General features: G+C 42.0%; 2 protein-coding genes across 4 annotated transcripts in view; both read left to right on the top strand.

Moving 5' to 3' along the window:
* The first annotated feature begins 1,632 nt into the window (after nucleotides 1-1,632).
* On the top strand, nucleotides 1,633-17,352 carry LOC116317473 (VIP peptides-like). The gene is made up of 6 exons (XM_031736252.2): nucleotides 1,633-1,731; nucleotides 2,283-2,390; nucleotides 6,850-6,954; nucleotides 9,491-9,622; nucleotides 16,438-16,531; nucleotides 16,735-17,352. Exons 2-6 carry the CDS (start codon nucleotides 2,293-2,295, stop codon nucleotides 16,741-16,743), a joined length of 438 nt encoding a protein of 145 aa, XP_031592112.1. The 5' UTR covers nucleotides 1,633-1,731; nucleotides 2,283-2,292; the 3' UTR covers nucleotides 16,744-17,352.
* A 260-nt stretch (nucleotides 17,353-17,612) lies between these two features.
* Nucleotides 17,613-20,030, top strand: part of LOC116317568 (equilibrative nucleoside transporter 1-like) — a 31,635-nt gene continuing 29,217 nt past the window's right edge. For 2 of the 3 annotated variants that reach the window (XR_005613347.1, XR_004199256.2), the window contains exon 1: nucleotides 17,613-17,900. The gene's annotated coding sequence lies outside the window, so the exon portion shown is untranslated. The remainder of the gene's footprint in view (nucleotides 17,901-20,030) is intronic. The other variant, XM_031736379.2, reaches the window with a different exon arrangement.

Below are 20,030 nucleotides of genomic sequence, written 5' to 3'. Positions count from 1 at the left end.
CTATCAACACAGTTTAAAAATTGGCACCTTGTTGCTTTGTCTTTAAGTGGTCATGTGATTGGCTTACCACGATTACTTTATTCTTCCTCAGTCAAACAGCAGCACTCATGCGATTGTTTTGCCTGCTGAGCTCCAGGTGTTGTGCTAGACAGTGATCGTGATTACCGTCCGCGGGAGCGCGCAGCTGCTTAAAGCTGTAGCGTCCAGATTACTTACAGCTACTTCCGTGCAACTGATATAAGATGCGATAAGCTGAACACAGCTTCAACCGTCTGTTTGTTGAAAAATAGTAACGGACCGCGTTTCCTTGTTAGTAACTGTAATGCCGTTGTAACGATAGGAATAGTAATTAGTTAGATTACTCGTTACTGAAAAAAGTAACGCCGTTAGTAACGCCGTTACTTGTAACGCCGTTATTCCCATCACTGCTCACTGACCTCTCACACTCACACTCACACACACACACACACACACGCATGTCAAAGTTGTAAATTATATTATAATTTCCAGATGTTTTCTGTTTCTCCCTGAATGAAGCAGACAGAACAGATCACAGTCATTTAACCACCAAACAGATGTATGGAGACATGTTAAACCACACTAAGATGAAAAACCATTTCCAACAGTGCCAGACGCAGTGGCGCTGTGAGTGAAGGCTGTCATGTGATATCCTCTCAGTATCTATGCTAAGTTTAGCTAACACTTATGGTGGTTAGTTAGCTGCATCATCAAGTCACTGATATTTAACTCTGGATGACCTTGGCCACACTCCTAACACTAACCCTTTATATACTCACATATTCTTTGTTTGGTCTTACTGACCATTCGAACCACACATTCAGTCAGTGCTGTATCTATCTGATACCACAGGTTGACCTCACATGCAGTTTCTGGAATGTGGGAGGACATTCCTGCAGACTGTACAGACAACGACCCAGCTGGGGCTCCATAAGGGACCTTCCTGCTGGAGGCAAAGAGCAAACCTCTGCACAACCATGCTGCTCACATAAAATTATAAAAGACAGTTCCCTCACCCACCCAGCCATTGTGAGAGGAAAATTAAGCAGAAGCTGGCCAGTGTCTGACCCGACTGGTGTGTTGTTGTTTTCCACAGTTTTAGGTTGCACCACCTTTGGATGCTGGGTTTAACAAATGCTGTATTTAAAGATCTTGTATTCCTGAAACAAATGATGAAGTGAAGATGGAAAACCTGTCCAGTCCAGATTTAGAGCTCCAATGAACTCATCAAATAAGCCTGATTTAGGACTCATGGTGCCTGACCTGGTCCACCAGGCTGCGATGATGGGAAATGGGAGCTTTGAGCAGAGTTCATCTACAGGCTGCCTGGCTGCCTCTTCATGACAGTCATTATGATGAAGCACCTTTAAAAAATAGTAATGGAAATGTTCCGAACACACGAGGCAAAGACTGTCAGTTACGTATGACTTTTTTTTTTTTTTTACTGAATTATGAATTCAATTTTGAACTTTCTCAGGTGGAACTCCTACTTTAGTCTTCATTTTCTTTTATGTTATTACATTACTCTTGGAAAGATATAAATTACATAATGAGTGACGGTTGGAGCACTGAAAGCACACATAAGCTGAAAGTGTTTCCTGCCTGAGCCAGTTCTATTTCTTCTTCCGTCATATATAGGAGCAGTGCAGCAGTCTCAGTCCATCAGTCTGCATCGCTTTGCTCTTCAGCAGCTTCTCTTCTTCCTTGGCTTCAGTAAGTCGGCTTCTTTTGGTTCTCTCATGTTTTAACTGCTATGTTTGAACCAACTCAATTAATTTATTTACAGCTCATGTCTTGTTGTGATTTATCTCAACTTTTTTTTTCAGATTTAAAAGTTTCAAAGTAAAATATCTTTTTTCCCCTGAATTATGAATCTGCTTTGGTTTCTGTAAGTCTTTCCTGACTTCATTAGAAAATCTTTATGTTTGTTTTTCCTAATCTTCTTTCTTCTCTCACAGCTTTTCAGTATTTTCTATTTTATCATTATTATTATTTAAAACCTTGAATTTCTTCTGAATTTAGCTTTCATGTCAGAATATTTCGGACTTCTCCTTTGTTGCAGCATCTTGGTACAAAAACAGAATATATGTATTTACAGTATAAATAGTCCATACATCTCTGTATAAATGTATTTGAATTTTAATTTGAGTCAAAAGAAAAAACTTTGTGCATTGAAAATATTTGTCCATGTTTTATGAATATTTGTCCATGTTTTATCAACAGACGTCGTCACAGTTTGTTCAGCTGTTTGATGTTTTTGGCAGGAAACGATTGATGCGTCTCGCTATGACACGTGCAGTGATGTGTCTTCAGCTCCTCTTCCTCTGTGCTTTAATGTGTGCTGCTCTGCCTCCACCAGCTTTCTATACTAGGTAAGCTGTTCACATGAAGACATGTCAAAGAGACCATACGAACATCAAGTGAAGTAACTGGTCCCAGATCAGAATATATTTTCTAAATCATTTAAGTCCGTATGAGGCACAGTCATCTTCAGCTTGGTTACATCAGAGCGAAAAGGCTCTGATGGACAGTCTGTGTTGATTAAAATAGATGACGGCCAGAAGAACCTGAGATCTTTGTCAGCAGGTTCTTGTCTTTTTCTTTTATTTTTAGAGCTCAGGCAGATGGCACAGACAGGAAACAACGAGCATCTGTTCATGATGTGGATGACCTGAAACTCATCTATGATTTAACCCAGTAAAAAGAACAAAGGAAGGCATGAGTTCAAACTACTGCGAGTATCACACTTTCACTTTTTGTCCCCAGTAACAATGATCTGAGCTCTATACCTCGTCAAAACAAAGCTGGATAGTTTCTCTGAGCTTCAAGAGATTCAAGATTCAAGATTCTTTATTCGTCATGTGCATAGTTATACAAGTATAACAAGCAGTGAAATGTATTCTGACACACGCCTCAACTTGTGCAAAAGGGGGAGAGAAGAAGAACATTATATATTATATACATGAGGTGAATGTGCAGTAGTAGCATGTATTCAGCAAGCAAGTGAATTCTGTACATTAAGTGAATTAAATAAGAATAGACCGTCAACACTGGAAAGAACATCTGAAACAGGTCTTGAAGTACACACCAGGCTGAATCATGGGGGCTAATAATAAAGCTGTGGCCTCTTCAGAGTGACGGCTGGAGATCTCACGTCTGATTTGCCCCACAGGCTGATTCCCCCACCCAGCTTACTGTCACTGCGAGAGTGAACGAGCGCTTTGATCTGCAGTCAGGCTGCTTCACATCAAAAAGAAACCAAAACCGTCTTTTGCTGCCATAGTATTTTAGAAACAGTAAAAAAATATTTAAATCATATTTACTCTGATAATCTCGCTCCAGTTTATTTAGCACTGCTCAGTTTTGACTTGTTTTAGTTTTAGAAACCAAAAAGGGCTTTTTTTTAATGGGAGGGTAAACATAAAGCAGACGTCTGATATCTGCAAGATTATTTTCAGTATTTGGACTGAATGTCACAGCCAGCGGAAGCTGACTGTGTGTTGAGTGAATAATGGACACAAATGCAGACAAAGGGGAATGTGGAACCTGACCTGAATTAACAAAAGGCGAGCGGTATATCGAGGCTGATAAAGAGGTGCAAACGAGGGGCCAAGAACATGAAACTGAACAGGAACATGTAATAATGAAACTATGACATAACCCTCACATGAACCTGAACAGTTCATGATTTAGGTTCCCATTGAGTCCCTCTCTGTGTGTTTTTGTGCGTGTCTCTTTTCTGCTCGTTCCCCTCATGTTCATTCATTGTCACCTCTGTCTGCCATGCTTATCCATGTTCCCTCGCTCCCTCGTTCCCTCACTCCCTCTCTCGTCCTCTCTCTGTCTCTCTCTCGTGTTCCCTCACTCCGTCTCTCATCCTCTCTCTCTCTCTCATGTTCCCTCGCTCCCTCTCTCATCCTCTCTCTCTCATGTTCCCTCGCTCCCTCTCTCATCCTCTCTCTCTCATGTTCCCTCCCTCCCTCTCTCATCCTCTCTCTCTCGTGTTCCCTCTCTCCCTTTCTCATCCTCTCTCTCTCTCTCGTCCTCTCTCTCTCTCCCTTGTATTCCCTTGCTCCCTCTCTCATCCTCTCTCTCTCATGTTCCCTCGCTCCCTCTCTCATCCTCTCTCTCTCTCGTGTTCCCTCGCTCCCTCTCTCGTCCTCTCTCTCTCATGTTCCCTCGCTCCCTCTCTGTCTCTCTCTTGTTCCCTCACTCCGTCTCTCGTCCTCTCTCTCTCATGTTCCCTCGCTCCCTCTCTCATCCTCTCTCTCTCTCTCGTGTTCCCTCGCTCCCTCTCTGTCTCTCTCTTGTTCCCTCACTCCGTCTCTCATCCTCTCTCTCTCATGTTCCCTTGCTCCCTCTCTCATCCTCTCTCTCTCATGTTCCATCGCTCCCTCTCTCATCCTCTCTCTCTCTCTCTCGTCCTCTCTCTCTCTCCCTTGTATTCCCTTGCTCCCTCTCTCATCCTCTCTCTCTCATGTTCCCTCGCTCCCTCTCTCATCCTCTCTCTCTCTCTCTCTCGTTCCCTCTCATCCTCTCTCATCCTCTCTCTCTCATGTTCCCTCACTCCATCTCTCGTCCTCTCTCTCTCTCTCGTGTTCCCTCGCTCCCTCTCTCATCCTCTCTCTCTCGTGTTCTCTCGCTCCCTCTCTCATCCTCTCTCTCTCATGTTCCCTCGCTCCCTCTCTCATCCTCTCTCTCTCTCTCTTGTTCCCTCTCATCCTCTCTCATCCTCTCTCTCTCATGTTCCCTCACTCCATCTCTTGTCCTCTCTCTCTCTCGTGTTCCCTCGCTCCCTCTCTCATCCTCTCTCTCTCATGTTCCCTCGCTCCCTCTCTCTCTCTCTTGTTCCCTCACTCCCTCTCTCATCTTCTCTCTCTCATGTTCCCTCACTCCATCTCTCGTCCTCTCTCTCTCATGTTCCCTCACTCCCTCTCTCGTCCTCTCTCTCTCTCGCCCTCGTATTCCCTCGTTCCATCTCTTGTTCTCTCTCCCCAAGTCCGGGTGTCTCAGTCTGTGTGCTTCCTGTTTTATTTTGACAGTCTTGTGTTCCATGTTCAGTGTGTTTAGTTTTTCTTCTCCTGTGGCGTCGTGTTCATTTCTATCGGCTGTTTCCTCATGTGTTTCTACTTCCCCTGATCACCTCCTGACTGTATACAGTCTGTGACTTTTTAATCTTTCTTTGTCAGGTCGTCTGTTGAGTTCATGTCATGTTTCCACCATATTGATTTGCCTCGGCCTTTGTTTTGTATCTTTTTACCAGGCACAATAAACGGCTCGCCTTTTGTTAAGATCAAGTATGGTTTCTACGCTTTGTTTAGTCTGCATTTGGGTCTTCTGTTCCACACGGACTGCTTCTGCAGACTGTGACAAATATATTTGCTTTTTAACAGTAAAATATGTGATGCATTGTCTGAACAGTTAATGTTAACTAGAGCTGTTGAATGGGATGTATTGAACCAAATTTTAACTTCAAGTTCAGAATAACAGCTTAAACTTTTATTTCCTAATTCTGTAATATTGGATAAAATAAGAGAATATACAAAGAATGGACTTTGAGTAGAGTTACTGTCCTGCTAACAATATCATCCATCCATCCATTTTCTTCCACTTATCTGGGGCCAGGTCGCGGGGGCAGTAGCCCAAGCAGAGAAGCCCAGACCTCCCTCTCCCCAGCCACCTCCTTCAGCTTATCCGGGGGGAACACCAAGGTGTTCCCAGGTCAGCCGAGAGACATAATCTCTCCAGTATGTCCTGGGTCTGCCCTGGGGCCTCCTCCCAGTGGGACATGCCCGGAAAACCTCGCCCAGGAGGCGCCCAGGGGGCATCCTTGTCAGATGCCCAAACCACCTCAACTGGCTACTTTCGATGTGGAGGAGCAGCGGCTCTACTCTGAGCCCCTCCCAGATGGCTGAACTTCTCACCCTATCTCTAAGGGAGAGGCCAGCCACCCTTCGGAGGAAGCTCATTTCCGCTGCTTGTATTCACGATCTCGTTCTTTCAGTCAAGACCCACAGCTCGTGACCATAGGTGAGGTTGGGGGCGTAGATCAACCGGTAAATTGAGAGCTTCGCTTTTACACTCAGCTCTCTCTTCACCACAACAGACCGGAACAGTATTCGCATCACTGCAGCTGCTGCACCAATCCATCTGTCGATCTCCCGCTCCCTTCTCCCATCACTCGTGAACAAGACGCCGAGATACTTAAACTCTCCCACTTGGGGCAAGGTAAAGTCCCTGACATGGAGTGGGCACTCCACCCTTTTCCGGCTGAGGACCATGGCCTCAATATCATTATCTCTTTTGTTTTTACAGCACCTAAATGTATTGGCAGGTAACCTACCAATACATTAGGCATGCATGTACAGCAAGGGTGGATTTTATCTGTGTGTACTGATAGCACACAGTTTTATTTTTAAACTTCTTACTTTTAAAAAGCAAATCTTAATCTTTTATGCTGCTATCTCTATGGTGGAGCTAGTGTTTGTTGCCAAGTTCTGGAACTATTGCGAGGCTCAATGATCCATATGTGAATGAGTGAGATACCTATCAGTTTTAGCATAGGAGAAGGTGGAGTCTGAAACATCCAGTGAACCCACTGAAGCGGTTTCCTGGAAAATCCACAGGAAATTTCTTCCTATTTGTGATTGTTGGTGTCTTATGGAGTTTTACCCACTCATGATTACAGTCCTTCTTACAGTTTATAGTGCCAGTAACATTCATAAAAACACAGAAACCATAATGCTGTGCAAATTTCATGTCTTTTAGACTCTGGATAAGTTAATGAAATGGAGTTGTGTCTCTGAGTTGTTGCTGCTGTTCTTTGTGCAGATCTTCACGTCATGCTGATGGACTGTTCACCAGTGGTTACAGCAGACTGCTGAGTCAGCTTACAGCTAAAGATTATCTGGAGTCACTGATGGAAAAACGGGTCAAGTATGAAACTCTGCATCGTTCAGAAAAGAGCCACATGTTCTTAATGCACCAGGACTCCTTTCCTATGAAAATGTTTTCGACTTGTTTTGTTAATGTTTGAATGAAGCATCATTTCCAAAACTAGGCCTGCAGTTGATTGGATGTTGTTCTGGGGGTCTTTTGTGACCGCTTGGGTGAGTTGTCACTGGGCTCTTTGGGTCGACTGGCTGCTCCTGTTCCATGTTTTCACCATGGGTGGATAATGGCTCTCAGTGCAGTTCACTGGAATCCCACAGCTACATGGCCATGTAGATTTGGATTTTTTTAATAATAAACACATTTATCCCTGGAAGTGCAGGTTATGGGGGGGGGGGGGGGTATAAAAACAGATTGTGGGAAGATTGTGGGAAGATTGTGTTAAGTAGTGATGGGTAGATGAGGCCTCGTGAAGCGTTTCAGCACATTCCCCAAACTGTATCGATACTGTATCGACACAGTGTTGCTGTTTTGCTCCATACTGACACCTGCTGGACCTTAAATATCATTGCAGACAACTTACTTGAGACTCACAACAGACACTGATTCAATGACCTCGTCATACTTGTATACACTGTAAGGTACTTTCCATGGAATCATTGCAAATATTGTAGACATATTTAAAATATGTTGTGAATGACACTGAGTGAAAATTAAAATGAAAGTATTGTGAATATTGTGAATAAAACTGTAAAGCCAGGTGGAAATGGTTCGGATAAGATGTCTTCCTATTCCCCCAGTACGTTAAAGGATCCTCTGATCTTGGAATGTTTCTCTCCGACACTCTCCATAATACTAAGGGGTTGGCAGCCCTTTATAATAAAATTCAGGACTGCCTGGTCCAGAGCAGTCTTCCTAGATGCTTGATTTCAAAATAATAAAACACATATTAATAAAAAAATTATGATAAAGCTGTTCAGTGTCAATATAGGCCAACCTGTGTTCATTCTCGGTGTGTTTGTCTCCTCATTTTCATGTTTGGCTCCTGAATGCCTAAACACTGAGGAGGTGCTTTTGTTTGTGTAAGAAAGCTCCACAGAACAGATGAGACATTTAACCTGCATAAAATGAAATAAATAATTTGATTGATTGATTGATTGATTGATATACCTTTATTAATCGCACAAGGGGAAATTTCATGTTAAGGCTGCCGACCTAACATGAAATTTCCCCTTGTGGGATTAATAAAGGTATATCAATCAATCACTTTACACTGCAAGTCACATTGCTGTGTGTATTTTTTTTTTTTTTAAATCTTTGCGAAAGTAATTTTGTGGTTTTTTTGGTGGCGACTCATTCCGTTGACAGATGCGAATGCGGTACCTTTTAAACACATTTTGGCGCGTTGGCAATGAGCGATACAGCAGCTGAATCGATCGCGTGACTTTTTCTTAAAGCGACGCACGCACCGATACAGGTTTCACTCTGTGAGCTTGATACATGCGCCGGTGCGTCAGTGTTGCTGGACCCATCACTAGTGTTAAGACGTCTAAATGCTCAAGACCTGCAAACTGACTCACTTGGTGAGTCTGGAGGTGCCTGACTGACCTGAGATGCCAACCACAGACCAGAGGGTCAAACAGGTGCGCGGGGTGTGAGGGCTCACCTGTGATGGCCCTGGTTTACCTGAGACAGGAGGATCTGGTGATGGCCTCCAGGGGTGGCAGGGGGTAGCCAACAATTTTTTGGGTGGTGTTAATTACTTTCTGCACAACCTTTCTGTTCTCAGGCCCTGTGTACCAAACACCCAGGGAGTAGTACTTAGTAGTGCTCAGTATTGCTGAGGAGCGGTAGCAGGCAGCTTCTGATCCAGGTTATTTTATTTGTATTTTAATGTATTTTATTTGCAGTTGCTGAGCTTCTGAACTCCAGTGGAAGCAGTCATGATGCTGCTTAGGTTTTTGCCTCTTAAATCTTTTTCACATGACTATAGATACCTCTGGCTCATACAGGAGAATTCATGTCAAAATATATGTATTGGAATATGATGACTGTTGAGAGCAGCATTTTATACCGATGGTCAAAATGACATCCTCGATGGTTCCAGGTACAAATAGTTGTAACTGTTTTTTTGTTTGTTTTATTTTATCTCACACTCCCCAAAATTCAATCTGTTATGAATAACGCTGTTTTAGGTACAGGCTAAAGATGAGATAATGGGATTCAATATTATCAGAGTTAAAGCATGTGTAAAAGGCAAAATGAGTGGACATGAACACCTTGGTGGTTCTAGTGTTAAAAGTTCTTCTCTTCATGCTTTAAGGCACTTTACAGTTTAATGAAGCGGTCTTTGAACAAAGGAGTAAGAAATATTTTTTAAAATTATGTTGATATGAAGACCCTTTGCATAAATAATAACAACTTTTTTTTCTTTTCTTTTTTTTTTTTTACCAGATTTACAGCATTTCAAATGCAGGAGATAAAAATCTTCCAGTCACGATGTTTTCATAATAGGTTTAGGTTATTTTAAAGTTTATGGCTTCTAGCTCATCCTCTTAAAAATTAATGTTTCTCCTTATAGTGGTGACCTGACAGAAAACCTGCTTCCAGCCAAACGGCACTCTGATGCTGTTTTCACTGACAGCTACAGCCGTTTCCGCAAACAGATGGCGGCCAAGAAATACTTGAACTCCGTGCTGCAGGGAAAGAGAAGGTAGAGCAACTCATGCAGCACAGAAACACTGAAAATTTCAAATATGACCACAAAGGTCCATGTCATATGACCACATTTTATTTTATTTTATTTTATTTTGACCAGGACATGTCCTTCAATGCACATATTAAACAAATATGTAAGACTGCTTTCTTCCATTTGCGCAACATCTCTAAAATTAGAAATATCCTGTCTCAGAGTGACGCTGAAAAACTAGTTCATGCATTTATTACTTCCAGGCTGGACTACTGTAATTCATTATTATCAGGATGTCCTAAAAACTCCCTGAAAAGCCTTCAGCTGATCCAAAATGCTGCAGCAAGAGTCCTGACAGGGACTAGAAAGAGAGAGCAGATTTCTCCTGTTTTGGCTTCCCTTCATTGGCTTCCTGTTAAATCCAGAATTGAATTCAAAATCCTGCTCCTCACATACAAGGTCTTAAATAATCAGGCCCCATCTTATCTTAATGACCTTGTAGTACCATATCACCCTATTAGAGCACTTCGCTCTCACACTGCAGGCCTACTTGTTGTTCCTAGAGTATTTAAAAGTAGAATGGGAGGCAGAGCCTTCAGTTTTCAGGCCCCTCTTCTGTGGAACCAGCTTCCAGTTTGGATTCAGGAGACAGACACTATCTCTACTTTCAAGATTAGGCTTCAAACTGTCCTTTTTGCTAAAGCACATAGCCTGCTGTAGGCTGCTGGGGGGTGATGCACTGAGTTTTTCTACAGTCACCTTTCTCACTCACTATGAGAATGAGAGGCGGCAGGCTGAGGTGGGTGTCTTAGTATGCCCTGTGCTTGCTACCTGTGCATTGGAGTTCTTCCCAGTGGGTGACAGGGTTTATTCCCTGCACCTTCAGATTGGGGAACGGGTCTTGATCATCACTGCGCCTATGTGCCAAATAACATTTCAGAGTACCCGGCCTTCCTGGAGCCCCTGGGTGGGGTTCTTGAGGACGCTCCACCTGGGGACTCTGTTGTTTTACTGGGAGAATTCAGCACTCATGTGGTCAATGACAGTGAGTCCTGGAGGGGCGTGATTGGAACCAGAGTGGTATTCTGTTACTAGACTTGTGCGCAAATGACAGTTTGTCCATAACAAACACCACATTCGAACATAAGGGTACCCATAAGTGCACATGGCACCAGGACACCTCAGGCCGCATTTTGACGATAGATTTTGTAATTGTATCATCAGATCTGGGGCCATATGTTCTGGATTCTTGGGTGAAAAGAGGTGCTGAGCTGTCCACTGATCACCACCTGGTGGTGAGTTGGATCAGGCAGCAGGGGAGGATGCAGGACAGACCTGGGAGGTTTAAAAATATAGTGAGGGTGTACTGAGAATGCGACAACTTGTCTCTGTCGTCCCCCCCTTGAGGTCAATGAGGCATTTAAACAACTCTTTGGTGGCAGGGTCGCTGGGGTGGAAAAGGTTTACCCTGAGTTCCTGAAAGCTCTAGATGTTGTGTGCTCCAACTATAGCAGGAGCTTGGTCCACAAAGAAGTTGGACTCATTTCCGGTTGGTGTTGGACTCAGCCAGGACTGACCTTTGTCACAGATTCTGTTCATCATTTTTGTGGACAGAATTTCTAGGCATAGCCAAGTGGTCGAAATCTTCCACTTGAGCAGTCTCAGAATCTTGTTTCTGCTTTTTACCAATGATGTGGTTTTCTGACATGGCTCCTAGACACACTAACGTAGGACTGGGACTATCAAAATAAAACAGGAAAGAAGAGCCAATTCACAAAGACGCAGACTTGACACCGAACTAAAAGGGACTCGTGGAAAAGAACAAGAAATCACAGAGCAGAGAACTAGAGCACTAGAAATACAGAGAAAGAAACCTAAACACTAACAGTGATAACAATGATGAAAATCAAACATCAAATCAGGACACAACTCATTTACAGCAAAGAAATTATAGAACAACAATAATAATAATAATAACAAAACACTGGGTCACCGACCCAGGACCGTGAAACTTCTTTAATGTTTGGTACAATTCAGGGTCTTTTTCTTAAGTTTGTATTTAGAGTGGGCAGGTGTTTATTCCCCTCTTTATTTATAGAGTTTGTACATGTAATTTGACATATCAGGCCTATTAAAACAAGTACCAAACGATACAAAGACATACCTCAATACAGATTAGGCTATTACAATTTGGATGATAACAATAAAAAAAATTAAAATTAAAACAAAGAAAAAAAGGAAAAAGGAAAAAAAAAAACATACACAGAGAACCCAAAAAAAGAAGAAAACAAAAAACAACCCCCCCCCCCCCAAACAGAACAAAAAAACCCCATGGTACTAAAGATTAGTCTTTTGTAAGTGTTTTCAATGAATTGAAGTAAATGATAAAAGGCTGCCACATCTGTGAGAAATTATTAACATTTCCTCTGAGTCTGAATTTTATTTTCTCCATTTATAAAAAGAACGTAACATCTTCCAGCCAACGTGATCGGGCTGGAGGGCGAGGAGCTTTCCAAGACAGCAAAATTCTATGTCGTGCCAGCAATGAAGTGAAAGCGATGACATCCAGCTGCTTACGACCAAGGTTTAGGGTGGCATCTTCAGAAATACCAAAAATGGCAACTAGTGGGCATGGTTTAAGTGTAACACTCAAAACATGAGAGAGTACTTCAAAATAAAAAGTCCAGTACAACTGAAGTGTCAGGCAAGTAAGAAACATATGAGTTAAATCACAGGGGGAGGCGTTGCATCTGTTGCACAGGTCAGGAATGCCGGGGTATATTTTAGATAGTCTAGACCTTGAGAAGTGTAATCTGTATACCGTCTTAAACTGATTAAGGGAGAGTCTTGCACATGAGGCTGAGGTATGAATTTTGTCCCAGTAACCTTCCCCAAACTTAAGGCCCAGTTCCAGTTCCCAACTCGAAGCAATTTTTTTGGTTGAGTAATTGCCCGATGCCATAATTGAAGTATATATTTGTGATATTAGAGTTTTACTGTGAGGCTTCAACTGGAATAAGTCTTCCCACCAAGGCTTGGGAGGCTGACTTGGAAACTCTGGCAAGATAGAAGATGGAAAGTTTCTTATTTGAAAGTAGCAGAACAAATTATATGAGGGCAAATCATACAAAGAACAAAGGTCACTAAAGCTGAGGAAAGTGTTATCTTTAAAAAAGTCATAAAAACATTTGATACCTTTTCTTGCCCAAATACAGAAGGAGGAGTCCACCAGGGATGGTGGGAAGAGGTGGTTGTTGCAGATTGGGGTCAGAGCAGAAGCAGAGACTGAACTGAAGTGACGCCGGAATTGATACCATATTTTCAGAGCGGGTTGTCTGTAAATTGTAACAGGGAAACAGGAAGGGATGAAAATAATAGTTCTGAAAGTGAGGAAGAGAAACATGATTGAGCCTCAAGCAACACCAAGTAGCTTGAGGATCAATCAGCCAATAGGTATACTTTTGAATGTTGGCTGCCCAATACTAAAACATCAAGTTGGGCCGTGCAAGACCCCCACTGAGCTTACACTGTTGTAGTGAGGTCATACTAATCCTGGGGGTCTTATTTGCCCATATGAATGATGAAATCATTCGATTCACAGATTTGAAGAAGGATTTAGGTAAAATCAGTGGGAAATTTGGGTAGAATATTCATTTTTATAATATTAATCCTGCCAAGAAGTGATACAGGAAGGTTTGCCCACCTTTGAAAAGCCAACCTTACAGGTCAGCAAAGGGTTCAAATTTGCAGTTCACATAGAGTGGGCAAGTTTTTAACGATTCTGCTACTTCCAAGTTTTTTTTCTTCTTTTCTGATGGTAACACTGCGCTCCTTGTTAACTGTTTTTAATGACTTAACTTCAGTAATAGGTAAAATGAAACCCTCATCATGCTTTTAGAGAAATTACCTCCTTCTGTCCTGTCTGGGACTCTCAACACCATTGGTTCTACATTGTTGTGTATCAGTAACAGCGTGTTGTGTGGCAGGCAGAGGTAGGACCCTAACACAGGACTCAAAGTAAAAGGGCTAACTAAAGGAGGCAGCTTTATTATTGTAACAAAAACACTCTTAAACATAAAAATACAAGAATACAAAAAGGGGAAACTAGGAATATCAAGGGAAGCAAGGCACACGGGGAAACACAAAAAATGGGAACAACGTGATAATAAGCAGAGGGACAGTGAGGACTTAAATACACACACATGATAACAGATTGGAAGAAAGGAGGAACAAATCACACATAATGAGACATGGAAAACAAAACTGAACACAATGCACGTGAGACTCAGACTACCAAAACAAAAAAGAAACCAAACACAGAGACAGTGCGAGGGACAGCGAAACAATAGGAATGAGCAAGGAAGACATGACGGGCTGGGGAGAAGACACAGACAAGACCAAGATACGAAAGAGAGCAGACTAAATAAACAAGTAACTAAGAACTAGAAATAGAAAGGATTAAACTAGGAAGCACAAGGAAATGAAACTATACCAAATAAAGACTACAAAACACTGATCACTACAGTAACAAGTAAACAAGGTCCAAAAGTGACAAAACAAAGAACACTGGGTCAAAGCCTATTTTAAACACGCTGAGGTAATTCTTGTAGTACAGAAACAAAAACCTTGATGCCAGCTCTATCATTAAATACAGTGGAACCCCGACTTACGAATACCCCATTTAACGAAAAATTCAAGTTACGAAGGCACTTAACGGCAATATTTCTGCCCGTATTACAGCAAAATGCCCGCGTAACAAAATCCGCTGGCTCTGATTGGCTGAGCCCAGAATGCCCACAATGCCTTCCCAATCATGTGACAACCCCTTGGCTTTCGTACTTGCGCTTCGCTGTTCCACTTGAACGATGTATTGTTATTGCAGTTAGCAATAAGCCTATAGCCTATCGTTCACTCAAAAGGCGCGATGGGTGCTTCGACTTACGAAAATTTTCGACTTATGAAAGACCCTTGGGAACGAATTAATTTCGTTAGTCGGGGTTCCACTGTATTGCCATATTTTAAAATTGTCATTTGTTGGAATATTATAAGAACAAATTGTAAAAAATGCCCTGTCGTCCTCAGTTCACCCCAACCGGTCGCAGCAGATGGCCCCGCCCCTCCCTGAGCCTGGTTCTGCCGGAGGTTTCTTCCTGTTAAAAGGGAGTTTTTCCTTCCCACTGTCGCCAAAGTGCTTGCTCATAGGGGGTCATATGATTGTTGGGTTTTTCCCTGTATGTATTATTGTAGGGTCTACCTTACAATATAAAGCACCTTGAGGCGACTGTTGTGATTTGGCGCTGTATAAATAAAATTGAATTAAGTTGAAAAAACTGAAGTAAGCTCAGATCTTTAGCAGCACTCCACTGAGACCACTCTCTTGAAGAGCGCCTCTATAAAGTGCCTTGAGGCGCCTTGTTGTGTGCCTTAACTTTCGGTCTTTTATCACAAGCTAATCTGATATTTTTTTTCTTCTTGGTTAGGTTTAGGGATTAGAGATCTGATCTAGATTATCATATTAAATTTGGACATATCGTCAGTAGTGGACCTTGGATTCATCGGGTGTTTCGGCAATTATCACTAGACACCCTCATCCAAGGAGGCCCTGCCAGGGTTGGTCAGGCCCCGGAGTGTGTCACTGGTTTATGTTCAATTGTTATTTCTCTTCTTTCTTCTGTTTAGTTTCCTACAGTTTATTTTCTTCTGTGTATTCACTGCAACTGTGAAATAATACTTACCTCTTTAGCATTTATGGAGCCTAACTTCTTCAAAGGGATAGAAAAGGTGATAGAGAGATGTAAGACAAAAGGACAAGATAGGAGAGAGCATAGAGGAGAGCCGGAAGGGGGGCACCCGATCTGGCTTCCCACACCTCCCCGCCAGATCAGGCTGTACACTCTAACTCCCCACCGCCTCCCAGAAAAGGGAAGAAGAGCAGAATATTTTCTTTTCTCTCGCGGTTAGCTGACTGCCTTAGCTGCCCAAGTGATGTCAGCCCTTTTTAGCCATAGCCAGTGACTGGTCTTCTCAGCAGTGTTAGCTAGTTCTCTTATAGCCTGCCGTTGTGCCTGTCCTCTGATCCCATTCTCTCTAAGCAGTTTTGCTGTTGTACTGGCAACAAAGCCCCTGCACCCCACTTCCACCTGGTTGTGGAGGCTGGAGCCGCTATGGTTAAGGTGAATGTGGCGCTGGAAGCAGCCACCGGTTGCGGCAAGGAAAATGCAGCACGTGTCTGCTGCGGCAGCGACATGGACACAGAGACAGGCGGGAGACTGAACACGCCAACTTTTACTCCCGTAGCTGGCGAACGGAGAGCTGCGTCACAGAGGGGCTGGAGTGATTCAGTCTGCATGCTGAGGGACAAGAAGACAAGAAACATGACAGACTAACACAGAAGACCTAAGTGAAACATAAATAAACTAAAGGCAACCAAAAGATAATCCAATTACTCAACATAATAAAGGAATAACTTAAGAACCCTAAAATGTAAACTGAAGACGTTGGGTCAGAGACACTTTCCTCCCTCGCAGTTTGTTTTCCTCGAAGATTGTTAGATTTCATTTGATTTGTTCCAGGTTTCCAGCTTGTTTATTTTGTAAGTTCTTCAGTAATAACACTTCTTTTTAAATGATCTCACTTCCTTTTTAATTAAATTTTCCATCTCAGCCTTGTGGTCTGTTTTCTGTGAACTGAATGGTTTTTCAAAGGTCATTTGATGACTCAATAAAGCGATGAAACTAAATCGTATCAAATATCTCAAAAACTCTTACGTGCTATCTAAGGAACTTCACTTGTTCTTTATTTAAATTTCTTTCTGGATTCTAAAGACGTTTTTTCTGCAGTGTGGACGATGTGACCCTGATCGCTCCAGATATTTCTTCATCTCTGACCAATGAAGGCTCCTTATTTCATGACATCATCAGTCAGCTGACTCTGGTAAGTCATCTGGATGTTTATACACGTGACAAACAAACAGCTGACCACATGAAATGATGCCAAAAGTTTTCTTTCACTAATTCAAAATGGCGTTGTACCATTTTTAATTACAATGAGAGTGAAATTTAACTTTGAAACAAATCTCAAACTTATCGGGTTTTTTTGTCTCTCATTTATTTACCGGTTTATCTTGTTCATTTTAGGATCTGTGATGTTTGCAGTCCTGAAACAGGACGTTGTGTCTTCAGCTTGTCGGCCATGTTTTCTTTCATTCTTTCCTGGATGTTTTCTGTGTTTTGTTTTGTTTTTTAATTGACCCAGATGTGTTGATCTTGGTGTAATGATTAATTATTTGTGTTCTACATGATGTGCTAAAAAATGTCAGTGGGTCATTTGTGTTTAGGGTGGAGCTTCATCCTGTCATTAATGACTGACCCTGTTAATTATTGATCGAGTAAAGTTTCATTATCACCTGAAGTCTGGAATAAATAAAAACAAAACAGTTTGAAACTGCATTTTATTCGACAGGATGATATATTTAATTCATCTGGTGTTGGTGTTTACATTTATTATTAATAATGTGATCAAAAATATTCTCCTGTATACTATGAATTATTTATTTTTTCCTTGTATTTTGGAGAACAATCAATCAATAATGTGCAGTTCTGCTCTGAACTCCATGATTAAGATCTTCAGATTTTTCCGATGTCACAGTTTCATCTTGCTTTGTGAAATCCGTGGCTTGACTATTCTGTCCACGTTTGTGATAAGTCACATGTTGTAGACTTGTCCTCATTTACGCAAACACGCTCGCGGTTGGATTAAATAAATTCTGGGTTGATTTATGACGACCTCCCGTCTGATGGTGTTACAGAAGCCAGTTAGGGAAAGAAATCTCGGCTATGTTGAACTTGTTTCTTGGTTCAGGGAAGAAAAGAAAATTCAACATCAGTAATGACTCAGATATTTCCTCGTTATCTGTGCTGTTGTTCTGCTCTGTTATCATGTTTCCATTATTTGCACAGAAACAAAGTCCATTGCACTGACTGATATCAGAGGTTAAAGGTCAATGGGCTCTGAAGAAGTGATTCTGCTGAAGGTGCAGAAAAAGGAGAGACAAATGAACGAAGGAGAAGAGAAAGAAAAGAGGATTTGAAAAAACGTGACAAAAAGAGGAAGAAAGATTTCACAACAGACTGGAGACCAAAGCTACAGACGAGAAAAACAGACAAAAACCAAGCAAAGTGAGATAAAAGGTGGGTTTTACTGGTTCACACAGCAGGAAGAAAAAGTGGCTGACAAGGAAAAATCGGTTGAACGTCATCAATACATCCAGGAATCAGTGAAAGAACATCTGGCTACACTCAAGGTAAAGACCTTCAGCTGGTTTGTTTCCTGTCAGAGAAATGCTTCATTTAGACTTTCTGCTGATTTTTCTGAACTTCATCTTTTTTCATTAATGTACTGGCTGGTGCCAAATTAAAGGAAGAGCCTGAACCTTTGGTCTTCCAGTAGTGAGGTGTAGCTGGTAGGGCTCGAGTCCACAGAGGCAGAAATCTCACTTTTATGGAAGGAGCAGAAAACCTGTGATGCAGCACAGTCTGCATTTATATCTGAGTTTGTCTTCTTTTCTGCTGTTTAAAGCTTCAACATCCTGGATCTCTGTTGGGATTTCCTTATTATTCTGTCTCTGCCTCATGTTTCTACTGATATTTTTGCTTTGGCGTCACCATGTTTTTACAGACAAGTTCAGCTAAAACTCTGACTTTGTCAATCCTGAGATAAAAGTGATCCTTTTATCCTCTGCAAACAGAGTTGACCTCAACTCTGGGACGGTTACCATGGTAACATGCTCTGTGAATTTAACCTGTTCAGTGGGTTGAGTTGAATTGAACTGACAGCAATTCCATCAGTGACTGATTATTAGCTCAGAGTAAAGATGAGGCTGAAAGGACTTTAAGGCTCTAAATGGATTTAAAGTGACTTAAAAAGCAGCTGCAGAGAGTCAGGTTGTAATCGATTACATCCCCCAGCAGCCTACACCTATTGCAGCATAACTAAGGGAGGATTCAGGGTCACCTGGTCCAGCCCTAACTATATGCTTTAGCAAAAAGGAAAGTTTGAAGCCTAATCTTGAAAGTAGAGATAGTGTCTGTCTCCTGAATCCAAACTGGAAGCTGGTTCCACAGAAGAGGGGCCTGAAAACTGAAGGCTCTGCCTCCCATTCTACTTTTAAATACTCTAGGAACAACAAGTAGGCCTGCAGTGCGAGAGCAAACTGCTCTAATTGTCATGAATCGCTGTGTGGCAGGCAGGAATTGGACGCAAAATGCAGGCTCTTAGAAACGAGGGATAGACTCAAAACCACAGCTTTATTTGCTGGCATGGGAAAAATGAACATACAAAGCAAACTAGACTGTGAAACAACAACTTAAACTCCCGGGGAAACACAGGGAGATCCACACAGCATGAGGGTAGGACACAACAGAAAGCAAGGGCAAATACAGGGCTTATATACACAGGGGAGTAATCAGGGAATGGGAAACAGGAGGGAGGCACGGCTGGGAATAATTGGACATAACGAGACAAGGGGAGTGAAACTAGAAACACTGACGAGAGACAGAGACCTACAAAATAAAACAGGAACTCACACATGCAAAGACACAGACTAAGAAACGCGGACTTGACACAGGAATATACAGGCAGAAAAGACTAAACACTAAACTGAGGAAAAACAGAACTAAAATCCAAAGAAATAGAAAAACAGAACCAAAATACATCACAATAATAGAAAACACAAAACGCTGGGTCAAAAGACCCAGGATCATGACACTAATGGGGTGATATGGTACTACAAGGTCATTAAGATAAGATGGGGCCTGATTATTTAAGACCTTGTATGTGAGGAGCAGGATTTTGAATTCTGGATTTAACAGGAAGCCAATGAAGGGAAGCCAAAACAGGAGAAATCTGCTCTCTCTTTCTAGTCCCTGTCAGGACTCTTGCTGCAGCATTTTGGATCAGCTGAAGACTTTTCAGGGAGTTTTTAGGACATCCTGATAATAATGAATTACAGTAGTCCAGCCTGGAAGTAATAAATGCATGAACTAGTTTTTCAGCATCACTCTGAGACAGGATATTTCTAATTTTAGAGATGTTGCGCAAATGGAAGAAAGCAGTCTTACATATTTGTTTAATATGTGCGTTGAAGGACATGTCCTGGTCAAAAATGACTCCAAGGTTCCTCACAGCATTACTGGAGGCCAAGGTAATGCCATCCAGAGTAAGAATCTGCTTAGATACCATATTTCTAAGATTAATAATAACTAACTATTCAATGCAGAGAGGTCTATTAACACATAGTGAATGAAGAAGAAACAGCCAATGCATCATGGGAATCCCCCAGCAGCCTACACTTATTGCAGCATAACTGAGGGAGGATTCAGGGTCACGTGGTCCAGCCCTAAATATCAGGATCAGGAAGAAAAAGAAACAACAA

This window comes from Oreochromis aureus, linkage group 6, assembly GCF_013358895.1.
Source record: "Oreochromis aureus strain Israel breed Guangdong linkage group 6, ZZ_aureus, whole genome shotgun sequence".
NCBI classification, from domain to species: domain Eukaryota; kingdom Metazoa; phylum Chordata; class Actinopteri; order Cichliformes; family Cichlidae; genus Oreochromis; species Oreochromis aureus.
Note: the sequence above shows the minus strand (reverse complement) of the source record. Positions and strands in the feature narration are given on the sequence as shown.